The 15,503-nt window shown below is 41.3% G+C and overlaps 1 protein-coding gene across 7 annotated transcripts in view; it reads right to left on the minus strand.

Moving 5' to 3' along the window:
* Positions 1 to 4,149: 4,149 nt before the first annotated feature.
* The window catches only part of mbnl3 (muscleblind-like splicing regulator 3), a 44,933-nt gene continuing 33,579 nt past the window's right edge, over positions 4,150 to 15,503 (minus strand). For all 7 annotated transcript variants that reach the window (XM_061834732.1, XM_061834730.1, XM_061834731.1 and 4 more), the window contains 6 exons: positions 11,002 to 11,166; positions 9,878 to 10,081; positions 9,592 to 9,816; positions 8,054 to 8,201; positions 6,497 to 6,597; positions 4,150 to 4,622 (listed from right to left, as the gene is read on the minus strand). In XM_061834732.1, the coding sequence (XP_061690716.1) occupies positions 4,620 to 4,622; positions 6,497 to 6,597; positions 8,054 to 8,201; positions 9,592 to 9,816; positions 9,878 to 10,081; positions 11,002 to 11,166 (846 nt within the window). In that variant the 3' untranslated portion in view covers positions 4,150 to 4,619. The remainder of the gene's footprint in view (positions 4,623 to 6,496; positions 6,598 to 8,053; positions 8,202 to 9,591; positions 9,817 to 9,877; positions 10,082 to 11,001; positions 11,167 to 15,503) is intronic.

A 15,503-nucleotide genomic window follows, 5' to 3' on the forward strand; every position in this document is an offset into this window, starting at 1 on the left:
CCTAGTGTGCACTAGTTGTGCTAGTACTCTATGCTTAATTGTCTCACTAGTGAGGACACAGACCGAACAAGTACACGCAGCTTAAGATAGATATCAGAGACACGAAATAAATGCTCAAAAACAGATTTTCATAGACGGCAGAAAAAAAAAAAAAATCCAAAAAGCATCATGAGGAAATTAAGGCGGCATTAAATAAAGGGACGTGTGTTTCTTTTCTTGGGTGGACAAAACTCATGTTTAAGAGGGGAAGGTTCAACAAAATACACTTGTGTGCACGTTCCAAGTATTCATCATATGAGCTGAGAGAATAACACCTCGTGGCTTTGATTCCTTGAAGTAAGCCGGCCTCGGGATTGCAGTACAACAGGCAAACAATGTATTTGCTTTCATTTGTGCTAAAGATCATACACTTTTTAAATGGGTCAATATAAAAACTATGTATTTTTCATTTGATGGGCCACTGGGATACAGTTTTTTCTTTTTTTTAATTGAACACATTTTTATATATCCTAAAATACTATGACAAAATTGTAGGGCAAAAGTAAAAAGTTGTTTATATTTGAAAACGTTTAATGTGGTGTAATACATTTGGGAGAAAGTTTCAAATCTTTTCCTCATATTTTTATGGAAAAGTTGCAAAAAAAATTTGGGTTTTTCAAGGTGCAAAGTTGTATAATGCTACAACAATTTCATTGTAAATATTTACATAATAAAAGATTGCACATTATTTAGATTAAAGTGGTTATATAGCTAGAATAAGGTCATACATATTTTCAGAAAAGAAGATGGAAAAGTGTTAAAAAATAGATTGATGGATGGATGGATGGAGTTGGATATTTTTTAGATTAAAGTTGTAATGTTATAACAATAGGTAGAATATTTTTGGGAAAAATACATATTTCTGGGGGGATAAAAGTAGTATTCCAAGACAAAAAACTTTACATTCTTCAGAGATTTTTTTCTTTAAATTAAAGTCAATTTCCAATAATTAAGAAAAAAACATTGTTTGAGATTAAAAAAAAAAAAAAAGTACTTTGGGACTAAATTTATAGTCGTATGAGAGTCTGTGCATCTCTAATTCGCAGGCTAGCTAAGCGAGTTCATGACGAATTAATCCATAATGTTGTTACCGTAATTTCCGGCCTACAAGCCGCGACTTTTTTCCATACGCTTTGAACCCTGCGGTTTATGCGGTGACGCGGCTAATTTGTGCCGCATGGCGGGCACTCGAGCGGAAAAGGTAAGAATGAGACCGGTGGAATATATGTGCCGAGGAAGTGACTTTTACCGGCATTGTTAGGGTTAGCGCTGTGCTAGCGTGTTGCTGCTGTGTCTCAGTGACATTTACCGGAAAGTTTTATTTTAACCGCTGCTGCTAGCCGTAGCACGGTGCTAGTGTTAGCACTAGCGTTAGCACAGCGCTAGTGCTAGCATTAGCGCTACGCTAGCGTTAAACTCTTTCGGTGTCCTGTCTTTCTCTGTAAATATCTCGTGTTTCAATGTGGGCACCTGCAGCTTTTACACAGCTGCGGCGTACGTTATGTACCAAATGATATTTCCTTTACAACTTGGTGAGTCTTGTAACCAGGTGCGCTCCGTAGGCCGGGAATTACGATAGTTATCTTTTATATGGTTACGTTTAGCATCCGAGCTTTGGGTACATTCACAAAACTGTGACGCGATTTATCAAAAATGACTCTTGTTCAGTGTAAAATCTTCAGCACCCAACTAAACAAATACTTATTTCAACACAATTCACTGTCACTAGCAACCACACTTTTGACAAAACGAGACAGCACAGCTGCCCCGGCGACATCGGCAATGTGTTCACAAGCAATCGTTAATACACAAAATGAAACGTAAAAGTGTAGAAGGACGTCGAGGGAATTTGAAAGAGGCACATTTGAATGTCTACAGAAGGAAATTTGTAACACACGACACACACGACCGACAACCGAAAACAAATTCCCTTGTCAACATCTGACTATCTGCGGCTGGCATATTTACAGTCTGCCAACGTCGGACCGTCACAAAAACAATCGTAACGTGTTTTTTTTTTTCCCTTTTTTTTTCAAGTTTAGCGTGCCCTTCGAGAGCCACGAAAGAGGAATTTTATAGTGTCAGACATTCAACCCAAAAGGCTTCGAAAACAGACGGAAAATGACACAAAATGACACTTTAAAAAGTCCGTGTGTACATTATAATCCAGCATAACGTTAAATGGTGCAGCTCCTTTGCATATAACAACAGACTTTGGCCCGAATAAAATGTCCTCAATCATTGTGACACTCTTCACATCCTCATCATCATGTCACTTTTGTGGCGTGAGGCCAAAATGAAGATTCTAGAAGCTAACACCATGTTTCTTTGCCACGAACGAGAGAAAAAAAAAACTAAACAGTGACTCAAATCAAAATTCCACCCGTCTGTTCAGTTAATTATGGTTATATTATTCCTAAATCCTTCCAGAAACATTATTTTACTTCTACTGTTGCGTATACACTAAATAGACTCTTAATGAAACACATTTCAATGTTTCTGTAAATGGCTTTTTTTTTTTTTATTATTATTTTCTTTTACGGTACTGTACATAACTACAGTGAAAGTTTTTTTCATTTTTTTAATGTATTTTTCCCATAGGAATCATGGAAATTGAGTTCATCCACTCAAATGGTCAACGTTGGATTTAAAGTGTAAAAAGAAGAGCGGTAAAAAACGTCGCTTGTGCACCTGCCCTCGTCTTGACGGCGAGTGAGCAAAACGACTAGTTATTTTGAGAATGAAAATGACGTTCTTTTGACAGTAATCTATTATTATGAATTTTTCTCTGTTCTGTATTTTTATACAGCACATTTGAGAACCGCTGTCATACATGCCAAATATTTTTTGTGATTTAATCATTTTTATGCTGTCTTTCCATATTATGAATTTTCACCCATTGAATGTAGGTTTGTATTACTATTTTTTGGGGGGATTTTTCATTATTATTATTTTTTTTTAATACAATATGACAGTTGACTGTATGTTCCTTACAGGACTTTTGTGTTTGCGTTGAGCAGCTCAAACAGAAATCACATCCAACCTGACACGGTAAAGACCAACAAAATGTCACACAAGTTAAAAGTAAAAATTATGTTTTTTTTTGTTTTGTTTTGTTTTTTTACATGAGACGCCGCGCGTAAACGCGTCGTGACCGCAAAGCACATCTGCGGCAAGTCCGTCATTCGACTGGTCTCCATTTCATTGCTTCTGACCGGTCAGATATTTTCGTCTGCCTTCTGAGATGAGTCCAACGTATAAAGGGGTTGGGGGGGGGGGGGGGTTTAGTCATCTGTTTGTGCATGTCTTACGTTTTACAAGTTGAGCCACTTGGAACCAGAACGAGCCAACTGCATTTTATGTCATGAAGACCGGATCCAAATCGAGATGAAGTCTTCCGCATTCATCAGAGCAACACGAGGCCAAGTCCCGTTTCTGAGACGGGTGTCCCCATTACACCAGGCTACACCCACATATAGTGGGGCATTCCATTATTGCACCCGGCGCTTTTTTTGGACTCGTCAGTACGACACTGGGTCGACTCCATTTCCCAAATCTCAAAATGTTTGTAGAAAATAAGTAGTTTGTTCGCTTGTGTCATTGTATCTCCATGTTATCCATCCATCCATTTTCTTTGCCGCTTATCCTCACGAGGGTCGCTGGAGCCTATCCCAGCTGTCAACGGACAGGAGGCGGGGTACACCCTGAACTGGTTGCCAGCCAATCGCAGGGCACATGGAGACAAACAGCCACACTCACAATCGCACCTAGGGGCAATTTAGAGTGTCCAATTAATGTTGGATGCAGGCACAGGGAGAACATGCAAACTCCACACAGGCGGGTCCGGGATTGAACCCAGGACCTCAGAACTGTGAGGCCAACACTTTACCAGCTGAGCCATCTCTGTGTTAGTGAATTTTATGTACCATCTTTCATGACATATTTTTCAGATTTGATTGATGTTTAGACTTTGACATTATTGCACTTTTTTTTAGATAACCAATAATAATAATAATAATAAAAAGATTGTGATTGGGATCTAATCTATGAAACTGAAAAGGATGACAGTACCTAAATTGAGCATAAAAGCAATATGAATATCCAATATGATCCAAGTCCAAAATTCTTATATTTGGGAAAATGTGACGAAAACAAAACGTTCTGTAAAAAAAAATACATTTGGATGGCAGCCATAAAACTTTCAATCACTCTCCAAACAAAGGACAAAAAATGGGTAGTCAAACCGCTCTAGTCCTCATTGGCTCAGCCTGCACGTCTTCTGCACTTTTAAGGTATCGGTATGTACGGTATGGCTGAGAAAGAAGTTGGCGTCTCTCAAGCACAGCCTTCAAAGTGGGCGCGCAATTGGCGAGGCACACGTTTGTCTTTCGTCTATCCATTTTTTTTTTTATTTTTATTTTTTTTTTAGGGATCTTAAGTGGCGTTTGGAGAAAGGCTTACTGAATCGAGGGCCACTGGAGCCACCATCAGCAGTTTGGGCACGGGACACAGGTGGGTCTCCATGTCCGTGGGGAGACACGGGAGCTCCACCGGATCGGAAGTCAAAAGCTCTGAAGGGTCTACTGGGAGACACAAGAAAAACGGGGGGCCGGGTCAGCATCATTTTTATGTTATTATTTGTTATTTGCTTCTTTCCATTCATGCAGAACATTAAAAGCCAACCAGGCCCACATTTTCACAGCAAAGTTAATTTGCATGTAAATTAAGACAATTATTTTAATATGTGGGAGGATGGTGGAACAACTGGTTATAGCGCTGGCCTCACAGTTCTGAGGACCGGGGTTCAAATCCCTGGCCCCGCCTGTGTGGAGTTTGCATGTTCTCCCTGTGTCTGCGTGGGTTTTCGCCGGCCGCTTTGGTTTCCTCCTACATCCCAATAACACGGAGACTCTAAAATGCCCGTAGGTGGCTGGCAACCCGTTCGGGGGTGTGCTCTCATGTAAAATATCTGCCATAGCTTGATAACAGCTGGGCAACACGGCCTTAATAAACAACCATACAAATTACCATAATTTCTGGCCTACAAGCCCCAACTTTTTCCATGCGCTTTCAACCCTGCGGTTTATGCGGTGATGTGGCTAATTTGTAGCATTAGCGCTGTGCTAGCGTTGTGCTGCTGTGTTACTGGCATGTCTCAGGGTTATTTTAACTGGCCCAGTTAGCGCGGCGGCGCTAGGGTTAAACTCTGTGTACCATCTTTCTTAAAAGATAAATTAATTAGTTAATAATTCATAGATAAATTCTTTGTAATAAGAATGAGACCGGTGGAATATATGTGCTGAGGAAGTGACTTTTACCGGCCCTGTTAGCGCTGTGCTAGCGTGTTGCTCTTCTGTTATTGGCCTGTCTCAGTGATAATTTAACTACTTATTACCGTGGTGCCGCTAGCCTTAGCATTAGCGCGGCGGCACTAGCATGAAACTCTCTGTGTACCGTCTTTCTTTGTAATTAGATAAATTAATTAGTTAACAATTAAAAGATAAATTCTTTGTAATAAGAATGAGACCGACAGAATATATGTGCCGAGGAAGTGACTTTTACTGGCCCTGTTAGCGCTGCGCTAGCGTTAGTGCTGTGCTAGCGTGTTGCTGCTGTGTCTCAATATTTTAACCAGCCCTGTTAACGTGGCGGAGCTAGCATTAAACTCTCTGTGTACCGTCTTTGTAATTAGATAAATGGATAGATAAATTAGTTAATAATTAATAGATGAATTCTTTGTTACAAGACTGATGGAATATATGTGCTGAGGAAGGGACTTTTACCGGCACTATCAGCGCGCCGGTAGCGTTAGCGCTGCGCTGGCATTTGCGCACTGGTAGTGTGTTGCTGCTGTGTTACTGGCATGTCTCAGCGGTATTATAACCGGCCCTGTTAGCGTTAGCGCGGTGCTAGCGTTAGCACTAAACTCTTTGTGTCTCGTCTTTGTAAATATCTCGTGTTTCAATGTGGGCACTTGCGGCTTTTACACAGCTGTGGCGTACGTATGTCCCAAATGGTATTTCCTTTACAAATGTATTCATTGAGGCTTGTTAACAGGTGCGCTCTGTAGGTCAGGAATTACGGTAGTTTATTTGTAATTGCTCAAACTTAATTAATCGTGTCTGTCAATTATTGTTTGTGCTCATTTGCTCTTATGCAAAATGCACTGACAAGTGTAGAAAGATGAATATGTGACCACAATACACACATGCACGCACACACAAAATAACAATGCTGATGACAAAAGGAATGGAAAGCTGCTTCCGGATTTATTTGATATCCTTGAGGTCCGCGTCCTACTTTTGGTATCCTAGTGGGAAAACGACATGTGACTAATGAGGCCAAACAGTGCATACGTGCTACTAGTTCCTTCAGCTGCATATCAAGGATATGGAACAATGCGCCAAGGGGCTTTCCATACTCGAGAGCTCGGTTAAAAGACAAGATGAGGGCAAACCTGATCGGAGGCGGCGGATTCCGCAAAAGGAACATTGGCGACAGCACCGGAGGCCGAAGAAACAGTGGAGGAGGATGCGGGCGCGCCGTGCATCATGGGAACTTTTATTCAGGCAGGGTGAGACAACAGACGAGGATGGGGGAGGGCAGGAGGGGGGGGGGGGACAGGAATGATATGGTTACCGTGGCAACAGGTCAAGCCAGGATGAAACCGGAACGAGTACCGGCAAACGCGGAACACAAAATAAAAGACGCGATTGTCCAGTTTACCAACAAAATAGCCGAAGGAATCATACAATGTGATCAGAGTGTGATATCTGTCAATTGTATTCAAAATGGACATGAACATGGGGAGAGCAAATGATCAATAAACAACACGCCTATTACAGTAAGCTTTACATCAAACAAATTGAATGATCCATTTGGAATTGTAACTTTGATCTTCACTAGGCTTCACTGCTTCCCGTATGTGTGTAAATGGACATTAATATTATTTTTTTCATGCCCAATTAGAATTTACCTTCTGTGTGTTGCCATGTCAGTCTAATCTGCCCAGGAACTTCACAATCAGTTGTATATTCGTCCCACATTTATGTATTTATTCATTAGTAAGATGATTACCTTTTTCATGACAATGCAATTTTTTTTGTCCAAATGCAAAAATAAAAAATCAGAATTTAGTTATTTATTATTATTATTATTTATTTAACCTTTTTTTCTCAAAAATAGGCAACTTTTTAATTCCTATGAATACATGTATAGTATTTTCGCTCAGTGGTTAGAGCACTGGTTTGGTAAGGGACAAGCTGAAAGAAACTTACTTTTTTGACATGTATAGTATTTTTTCAATAAAGTATTTTGGCAGGAATGAAAAATATACAGTAAAATAATGAGAATAAAATTTCATTTTTAAAATTCAAGTGTTAAAATATGACTCTTTTAATATCATATTACAACTTTTTTCAAAGAAAAATTCGTGAGTCATAATATTACGACTTTCTTAAAAGAAAAGGTCGCGAGACATTTAATTCCTAGCAAAATTATTTTTCTTCTTTTTTTTTTCCCTTAAGAAAAACTTTTATTGTTACATTAAGACTTCAATGACTTTACAATTTAGAATTTTCAACTCGCAAAATACATCTGTGTTTTGAGGAATAAGACTTTTTTTTCTTTTTTTTTTTTTTAAATCCCCTGCAATAAACCCTTGCCTATTCTCATAACATTACAGCTTTATTTTCTCTGTAAAAACATGAATTCGTTCTGGTAACATTACAACTTTTGTCTTGGAAAAATGAAACAATTTTAACGTTATAATAATAGATAATAGATAATGTTTGTGTCCAAATGACATTTTTTTTTCTCACTTGAAAAAAATACAACTTTATCCTCATAAAATTTTAAATTTCCACTTTACAAGCGTGTTCCTCGAAAACAGGGCGTTTAAAAATGACTAGGGCACATGAGAGTACACTTAGGTTTTATGTTCAATTGATGCTTTTTTGGGGGGAAATTTCTTTGTTTGAGAAGCCTCCGGTGCTGTAGCCCAGGCTCAACTCACCAGCGGAGATGAAGGCAGGCTGTTGTAGCTGCATGCTGGCCAGGGCCTGCTGGTAGTGGAACATGTTGGGGTTGAAGACGGCGCTGCCGTTGCTCTTCTCAAACATCTGCCTCTTTGGCAGCAACTGCACGCCTCCCGCGGAATGACCCTGACACCGCAAAGCAAACAAAACTTTCATGACGCAAAATGAAATGGTTTGGTTGAACATTTCGGCTGTTTGAAGCTACAATGTTATATGTGTTTTTTGTTTTATGCTTAATTTTACAGAAAACAATTCAGAGTGACAAACATCTTGAACGTTGTGAATGTAAAATATGCACATTAGCTTGATAAACATTGGGAAACACTAAAGTATACCTTAATAATAATAATCGGTTATCTTTATAATGTTTATAGTGAGTCCTGGATGCAAATGTATGATGAAAAGATGCTTGTTAATTTGATTTACATGTTTGTTCATCTCGCCACAAGAGGGCGCTGCAGTATAAAATCAGTGCTTAAGTGACGTCAGTTTAGTAACAGCCAGGTCAGGACCAAAATAATTAAATAATTTAAAAAAAAAATCCCCTCTTTTTAAATGAGTTTGACTGTTTTTGTCCATACATTTTTTTCCAGTTATATTTTTAGGGCAGCACATTTGTGGTTGTGAGCGTGAATGCTAGTTTGGATGTGCAGCTGGTTGATTGGCTGGCGACCAGTGGTTAATTTGACAGTTTGAAGCAGATTTTTGAAGAATATTCAACTGCTGCTTGTTGAGAAGTGAGTGGAGCCGCCTGTCGCCGTACAGCACTTGGATCTCAAGTTTGGGCTCGTAAATCAAAGCAAAAAAACTCGTCCGAGCGATGGCTTGCATCTCAAGGAACCACTGTAATAAACTGTGTGATGTTAGGTTAGGCAGACTGCTTTTTTTGTTGGGATTTATTTAGATGAGCATCAGATGACATTTTGTGACCAATTTTGACAGAAAGATTTGGTAGTTCCAAAGAGCACACATAATTTCTCCTCTATCCACACTTACCTACCGAGCGAGCGACCTAGGATTTACCGTAATTTCCGGCCTATAAACCGCGACTTTTTTCACCTGCTTTCAACCCTGCGGCTTATGCGGCGATGCGGCTAATTTGTGCATTTTTTCTGACGGCGGCAAGCGGCAACTCGAGCGGAGAAGGTAAGAGTGGAAAATATGTGCCGAGGAAGTGACTTTTACCGGTCTGTCCCGGTTAGCACTGCACTAGCGTGTCACTGCCGTGTCTCAGTGATTTTTACCAGTATGTATTTTTTTTAACCGGGCCTGTTAGCTTGGTGGCGCTAGCGTTAGCATTAGAGTGGTGGCCCTAGCATTAAACTCTCTGTGTACCGTCTTTCTTTGTAAACATCTCGTGTTTCAATGTCGGTTTCAATGTGGGCACTTGCGACTTTCACACGGCTCCAGCCTATGTATGTACCAAATGGTATTTCCTTTACAAATGTAGTGGGTGAGGCTTATAACCAGGTGCGCTCTGTAGGCCGGGAATTACGGTACCTTTGGTGTAACTTACCAAGGCTGCAGAAGCTGTGTTGTGTCCAGCTTTGATCCTGGCCTGCAGGTGAGTAGGAGGGTGGAAGTACTTGCACTTGTCCCGGCCGCAGCGTCCCTTCACGTAGTCCATGCAAACGATCACCGAGTTCTCGTTGCAGTCCACCATGCCGGCCTCCAGGGGGTGAGCGTAGCGACAGTCGCTCTCCCCGCGGGTGCAATTTCCACGCTGGAATTCCCGACAAACCTGCGAGACCCGTGATCTGCGTTTAACTTTGGACGTAACACAAATAACGCACGTGCCGTACCTCCAGCTTGTCTGTGCGTGCGTGCTTTGACGTGGTCGTCCCGTTGCCGGTGGCTGCCAGGGCGGTGGGACTTCCGGAGACCAGCAGTGGAGTACTGGGGAGCAGGTCAGGCATCAAGCCCATGCCCGGGCCCATGTGGCTCAGGTAGGGACTGAACGGCATGCTGGGACTGGTTGCAAGGGAGGGCGTCACAGGGAATGTTGTCTATGGGTTTCAGAAAATCATCAGTTTCCAAACATTTACTGATTAGCCCACGCACATATCTTAAATTACAAAAATCTCATGGCATAAGACCGAATAATAAATGTCACCAAAAGTACGCAGTTCATTCGGTACCTTGTCTTTACTTTCTAGTCCCACAATATAAGTAGCAGTGAGAGAAGTATTGAAATAACTTTGTTAATTTCTATTAGCCAATTCATGGGATTTTCCTTCATATTTTAGCATTGAGTTTTTTTTAAAAAACTTGTACAACATTAAAAAAGACACGTGCATGATAACCAAATTTTAATGAAAATGAGCACAGAGAATCTTGTTTTTTTTTTCTATGCATTTTTCTGGATGATATTCATCCTTTCATTCACTTTGCGCTTATCCTCACGAGGGTCGCGGGGAGTGCCGGAGCCTATCCCAGCTGCCAAAACGGGGTACACCCCTGAACTGGTTGCCAGCTAATCGCAGGGCACATGGAGACAAACAGCCGCACTCATAATTACACCGAGGGGCAATTTTGGAGTGTCCAATTAATGTTGCATGTTTTTGGGATATGGAAAACCCACGCAGGCACGAGGAGAACATGCAAACTCCACGCAGGCGGAGCCGGGATCGAACCCGGTTTCTCAGAACTGTGAGGCCAACGCTTTACCAGCTGATCCACTGTGCCGCCTATGGGTGATATTTCACATTCAAATCTCCCTTTTAGATTGTCTACTCAAATAAACCCACCAAAGTCTTCTAAATGATTTGCAACCTAATTTGCAGAAAACTACAGTACATAAAAAATGTAATACAGTCTCTTTAAATCTGGATGGGTCTGGACTGTATCCCACGTCATAAACGGCGGGTTTACTGTAAGACTGAATTGTTATAATATTTGAGAATGTGGCCCATTCCCATCTACTCACGATGGGCTGCAGCTGCGCTCCGGGCAGCATGAACTGCATCTGTTGAGCCAACATGGCGGCGGCGGCCTTCTGCTGGATCAGGTTGTTCCTGCCGTTAATCTCCAGCTGGGTTTTTAGGTGCGGAGGGGGGTGCAGGTATTTGCAGTTCTCCCGCGCACAACGGCCCTGAAAAATGAAGAAAGGTTACGCTGCGGCGACTCGGAATACGTGGCCGTATATTTACTTAAACAAAATGATGCTATCGGGGCGCCACAAGAGATGAAGCTCACCGGTCAGAGGAGGAAATTTTATTTCAAGCATCACGTTGCTCAGACCAGCTTAAAACAAAGGTCAATTGTCAGAGTAAAATGTCGGCATTCTCGACAGAATCATTTGAAGGGTTGTAAAATGAACACCCATTTACCACATTCACCTGCCATTGATGGAAAAAAAATGCAATAAAGTGGAAAATATACAGTGAAGAAAATAAGTATTTCAACACCCTGCCAGTTGTTGCCGTCACTCCCTCCACGCCAAGTCCGTGCTTCAAATCTCTCCCTAGTATTCGCTAATAGTGCGGAGAACATGTCGCGAGTTGGGACTGTGATAGTGCCGTTTGAATGTGTTAATGAGCCAAAGTTAATTCAGAATTACTGAGTAAAAAATATCTCAATTTAGCTTTGTCCTCACATGTACTAGCCACGTTTTATGACCCCAGTGCCACATTTGACCAACTTCTATGCCATTAAATCGGACTAGTAAACTAATTTCGTGAATAAGGACAGGCTAGCTATCTTAGCAAATGTGCTAAAGTAATGGCTAGCTTTACCTTGTTTTACTTTCTAGCTAGCTAACATTCTACTTACCTCCGCATCTTTCAGTATAGCTGTATTTGTCTATTTGTATTATTTGTCGCCTCGTAATTTTCTAGTTAACTATACAGTGAGGAAAAGTATTTGAACACCCTGCTATATTGCAAGTTCTCCCACTTAGAAATCACGGACGGGTCTGAAATTTTCATCACAGGTGCATGTCCACTGTGAGAGATAATCTAAAAAGTCCAGAAATCACAATGTATGATTTTTTTTAATGATTTATTTGTGTGATACAGCTGCAAATAAGTATTTGAACACCTGTCTATCAGCTAGAATTCTGACCCTCAAAGACCTGTTAATCCGCCTTTTGGATGATACAGAGGAGTCATGGGAGAAGGTTTTGTGGTCAGATGAGACCAAAATGGAACTTTTGCGTCATAATTTCACAAACTGTGTTTGGAGGAAGATGAATGATGAGTTCCAGCTCAAGAACACCATCCCTACTGTGAAGCATGGGGGTAGTAGCAGGGGTGTTTTTCTGCACATGGGACAGGACAACTGCATTGTATTAAGGAGACGATGACCGCTTTTTGGGGAACAACCTCTTTCCCTCAGTCAGAGCATTGAAGATGGGTCATGGCTGGGTCTTTCAACATGACAATGACCCGAAGCACACAGCCAGGAAAACCAAGGAGTGGCTCCCTAAGAAGCATTTCAAGGTTCCGGCGTAGTCCAGCCAGTCTCCAGACCTAAACCCAATAGAAAATCTTTGAAGGCAGCTGAAACTCCGTGTTTCTCAGCGACAGCCCAGAAACCTGTCTGATCTTGAGAAGATCTGTGTGGAGGAGTGGGCCAAAATCCCTCCTGCAGTGTGTGCAAACCTGGTGAAAAACTACAGGAAACGTTTGACCTCTGTAATTGCAAACAAAGGCTACTGTACCAAATATTAACATTGGTTTTCTCAGGTGTTCAAATTCATATTTGCAAACGTATCACACAAATAATTCATTAAAAAAAAATTCTTTTTAGATTATCTCTCTCGCAGTGGAGATGCACCTACGATGAAAAGTTCAGACCCCTCCATGATTTCCAAGTTGGAGAACTTGCCATATCGCAGGGTGTTCAAATACTTATTTTCTTCACTGTATAAAAAGAAAAAAAACTTAAAAAATACAACACAAAACACACGCACACTTATTATACGACTTAACAGTTTTTCCAGTTCTTGCTGTTAAGAAACGTGGGGCTATTGTATCATAAAAATAGACGTGTTCGCACAATTCTCCTAAGTAGAGGTAAAGTGTGCTTGTTTCAAGCTATTTGTCACTCCCAGCTGACGTTTACTGGAAAAAAACAACACGTAAAGGAGAATCAAACATTTAAACACCAAAACATTCAAGCAAACCATCTCAAATTTATCTGATGAAAGCCTGCTAGATCAATGCTCACGGACCGTATAATGGACCTGGTAATAAAATTTGAGAGATGTTACGGTAACCCGACGCATCTCATTTGATTTTTTATTTATAGAGCACTTTAAAACAAACTCAGCTGCACGCAAAGTGCAACACCTTATATCAAAACTATTGAACAAATGAAAACAATAGATTACTAGTGCCTGAAATTTAGGGGGGAGTTTGTTCCATAGAGATGGATCCACAACGGAAAAAAGCTCCATTCCCTCTGAGGCTGAAGCAATGTTCAGGAGTGTAGGGGGGGGGGGGGGGGAACCAGCTAGGAGAGGTAAGGTGGCATGAGACCATTTAAAGACTTAAAAAAATACACAAGAATCTTAAAAAGGACTCTAAATTGCACACGATCCCAGTGAAGGTAGGTCAGAATTTGGGTCATGTGTTCCCTCCTACGTGCTCCAGTTAGGAGGCCAGCAACTGCCTTTGGAAGCAACTGAAGACGTCTGAGGGAGGACTGGCTGAAGTACGGTAATTCTAAACCTTTAAACTGCTGCTACTTATAGGTCAAGTGTCATCCCTGTAAACATTCTAAAATAGATATTGTAATGAAAAATACAAATAACATTATTCACTTCAATGTCGATATGAAAAAATAAAAATGAGCGAAGAGCGCATCATCCATGTGCAAAGTTGCGGAAGTCTCATTCGACACCTAGGTAGTCGCCATATTGCCTGCATCCTCTGTCCGTGATGTCACACTGGGACATTCCCTATTGAAAACACGCTATGCCACCTACTATGGGAGACAAACACGCCCCTTCTGACATGCAAGCTCTTTTCGAAGAAGAAGTGACCGGGGCAACATCGCCCTATTGTTTTCAAGCCATATTTAGATGATATGCGGATCTTGGCCGAACCACCTCCCTGCCGGATCCACCTCCGCGTGGCGGTAATAAAAACAACGCCGCCCGTGGGCAATGACGACTCCGCGGCCAAACCGCCTCCCCGTCCGATCCACCTCCATGGCGAAGATGAGCCACTGCGGTCCAGCGCCGCGATGAGCCATCCCGGCGGCGCAGCGTCCGCCGATCGCGGCTTCGGCTGGGGTGGGACATCGACACATTTAGCACCCCTGATTTATGGATTACGCCACACCCCAACTATTATTTTTTTCAGTAGCTGTATACACAACTACCTGTCATTTGGAACCCACAGAGCTCTCGTCATTTGCACCTGTGGAATCCATTTTTCATTACGAATCAGGTCTTTTTGAAAAGTCCTCCCGAGCGTTCAAGCAATATCCAGTAATGGAACGAGCTAGCATTTTGGCTAACACGAAGGAACAACAAGCTACCTTCCAGCAGGTAAAACTAGAGTAAACAAATGGGACCGTTTGAGTGCGCTACTGCGCCTCCATACGCTAAAAATCCATTAAAAAACAAAACAAAACAAAAAATCTGCGAATGCACATCTCAAATTTTATTTAAATTTAAACTCTCCAAAAACTCACAAGTTGAAGGGTTGTACGAATTGTGAAGCTATGATCAAATTAGCATCCTATCTCAAAATATGACTTATCATGGTTTTGATTTCAATATAAACAACCCTCCTCATGCTCCAAATTCGATAAATGACTTTCACTTCTTTAAAACCTGTCAAAAAGTGCATAATCGTTTGGAACAGTGCAAGTTTTTTTTCCCCAATAATAAATTCCAATAATGGGAAGTGTTGATGCAAATGTTCTTGTGGATTTGCACATAATTTTGTATTCCACTACTTTCAAAAAAAAAGAACCAAAACGAACGAATATGTGAATCAGATCTACATCTAATAATTACAAAACTTGCTTTTTTTTCCCTATTATCAATGCAAAATAGCGCAATTTGCTAGCTAAGCGTCGAGTGGGTTTGAAATATTTGGAGGTTCTGCTGGAATAAAATACTAATAAGGTCTCTGAGGAGCTCTCGCTGGATAATTTATGAGGAATGCACCAGCCGTCTCGAAAACTGTAAATGGTCAGACGCGCTTGGCGATCTTCTGTCTCAGCAAATCATCGACACGTAATACTATTGTGCAATAAAAATATCCATCCGTCCATTTTCTCTTACACTTCGGATCACAGGTGAGCCGTGACTCAGCTAACTTGAGGGCGAGGCGTGGGGTACGCCTGGACTGGTCGCCAGCCAATCGCCGGGCACATATAGATGAGTTCACACTCATATTTGCACCAATCAGTACCCGCAAAACGAGGAGTTACCTGTCATTGATTTTCATGTCATGCCCATCCATCCAACCA

The sequence above is a fragment of the Syngnathoides biaculeatus genome, chromosome 11, assembly GCF_019802595.1.
Source record: "Syngnathoides biaculeatus isolate LvHL_M chromosome 11, ASM1980259v1, whole genome shotgun sequence".
NCBI classification, from domain to species: domain Eukaryota; kingdom Metazoa; phylum Chordata; class Actinopteri; order Syngnathiformes; family Syngnathidae; genus Syngnathoides; species Syngnathoides biaculeatus.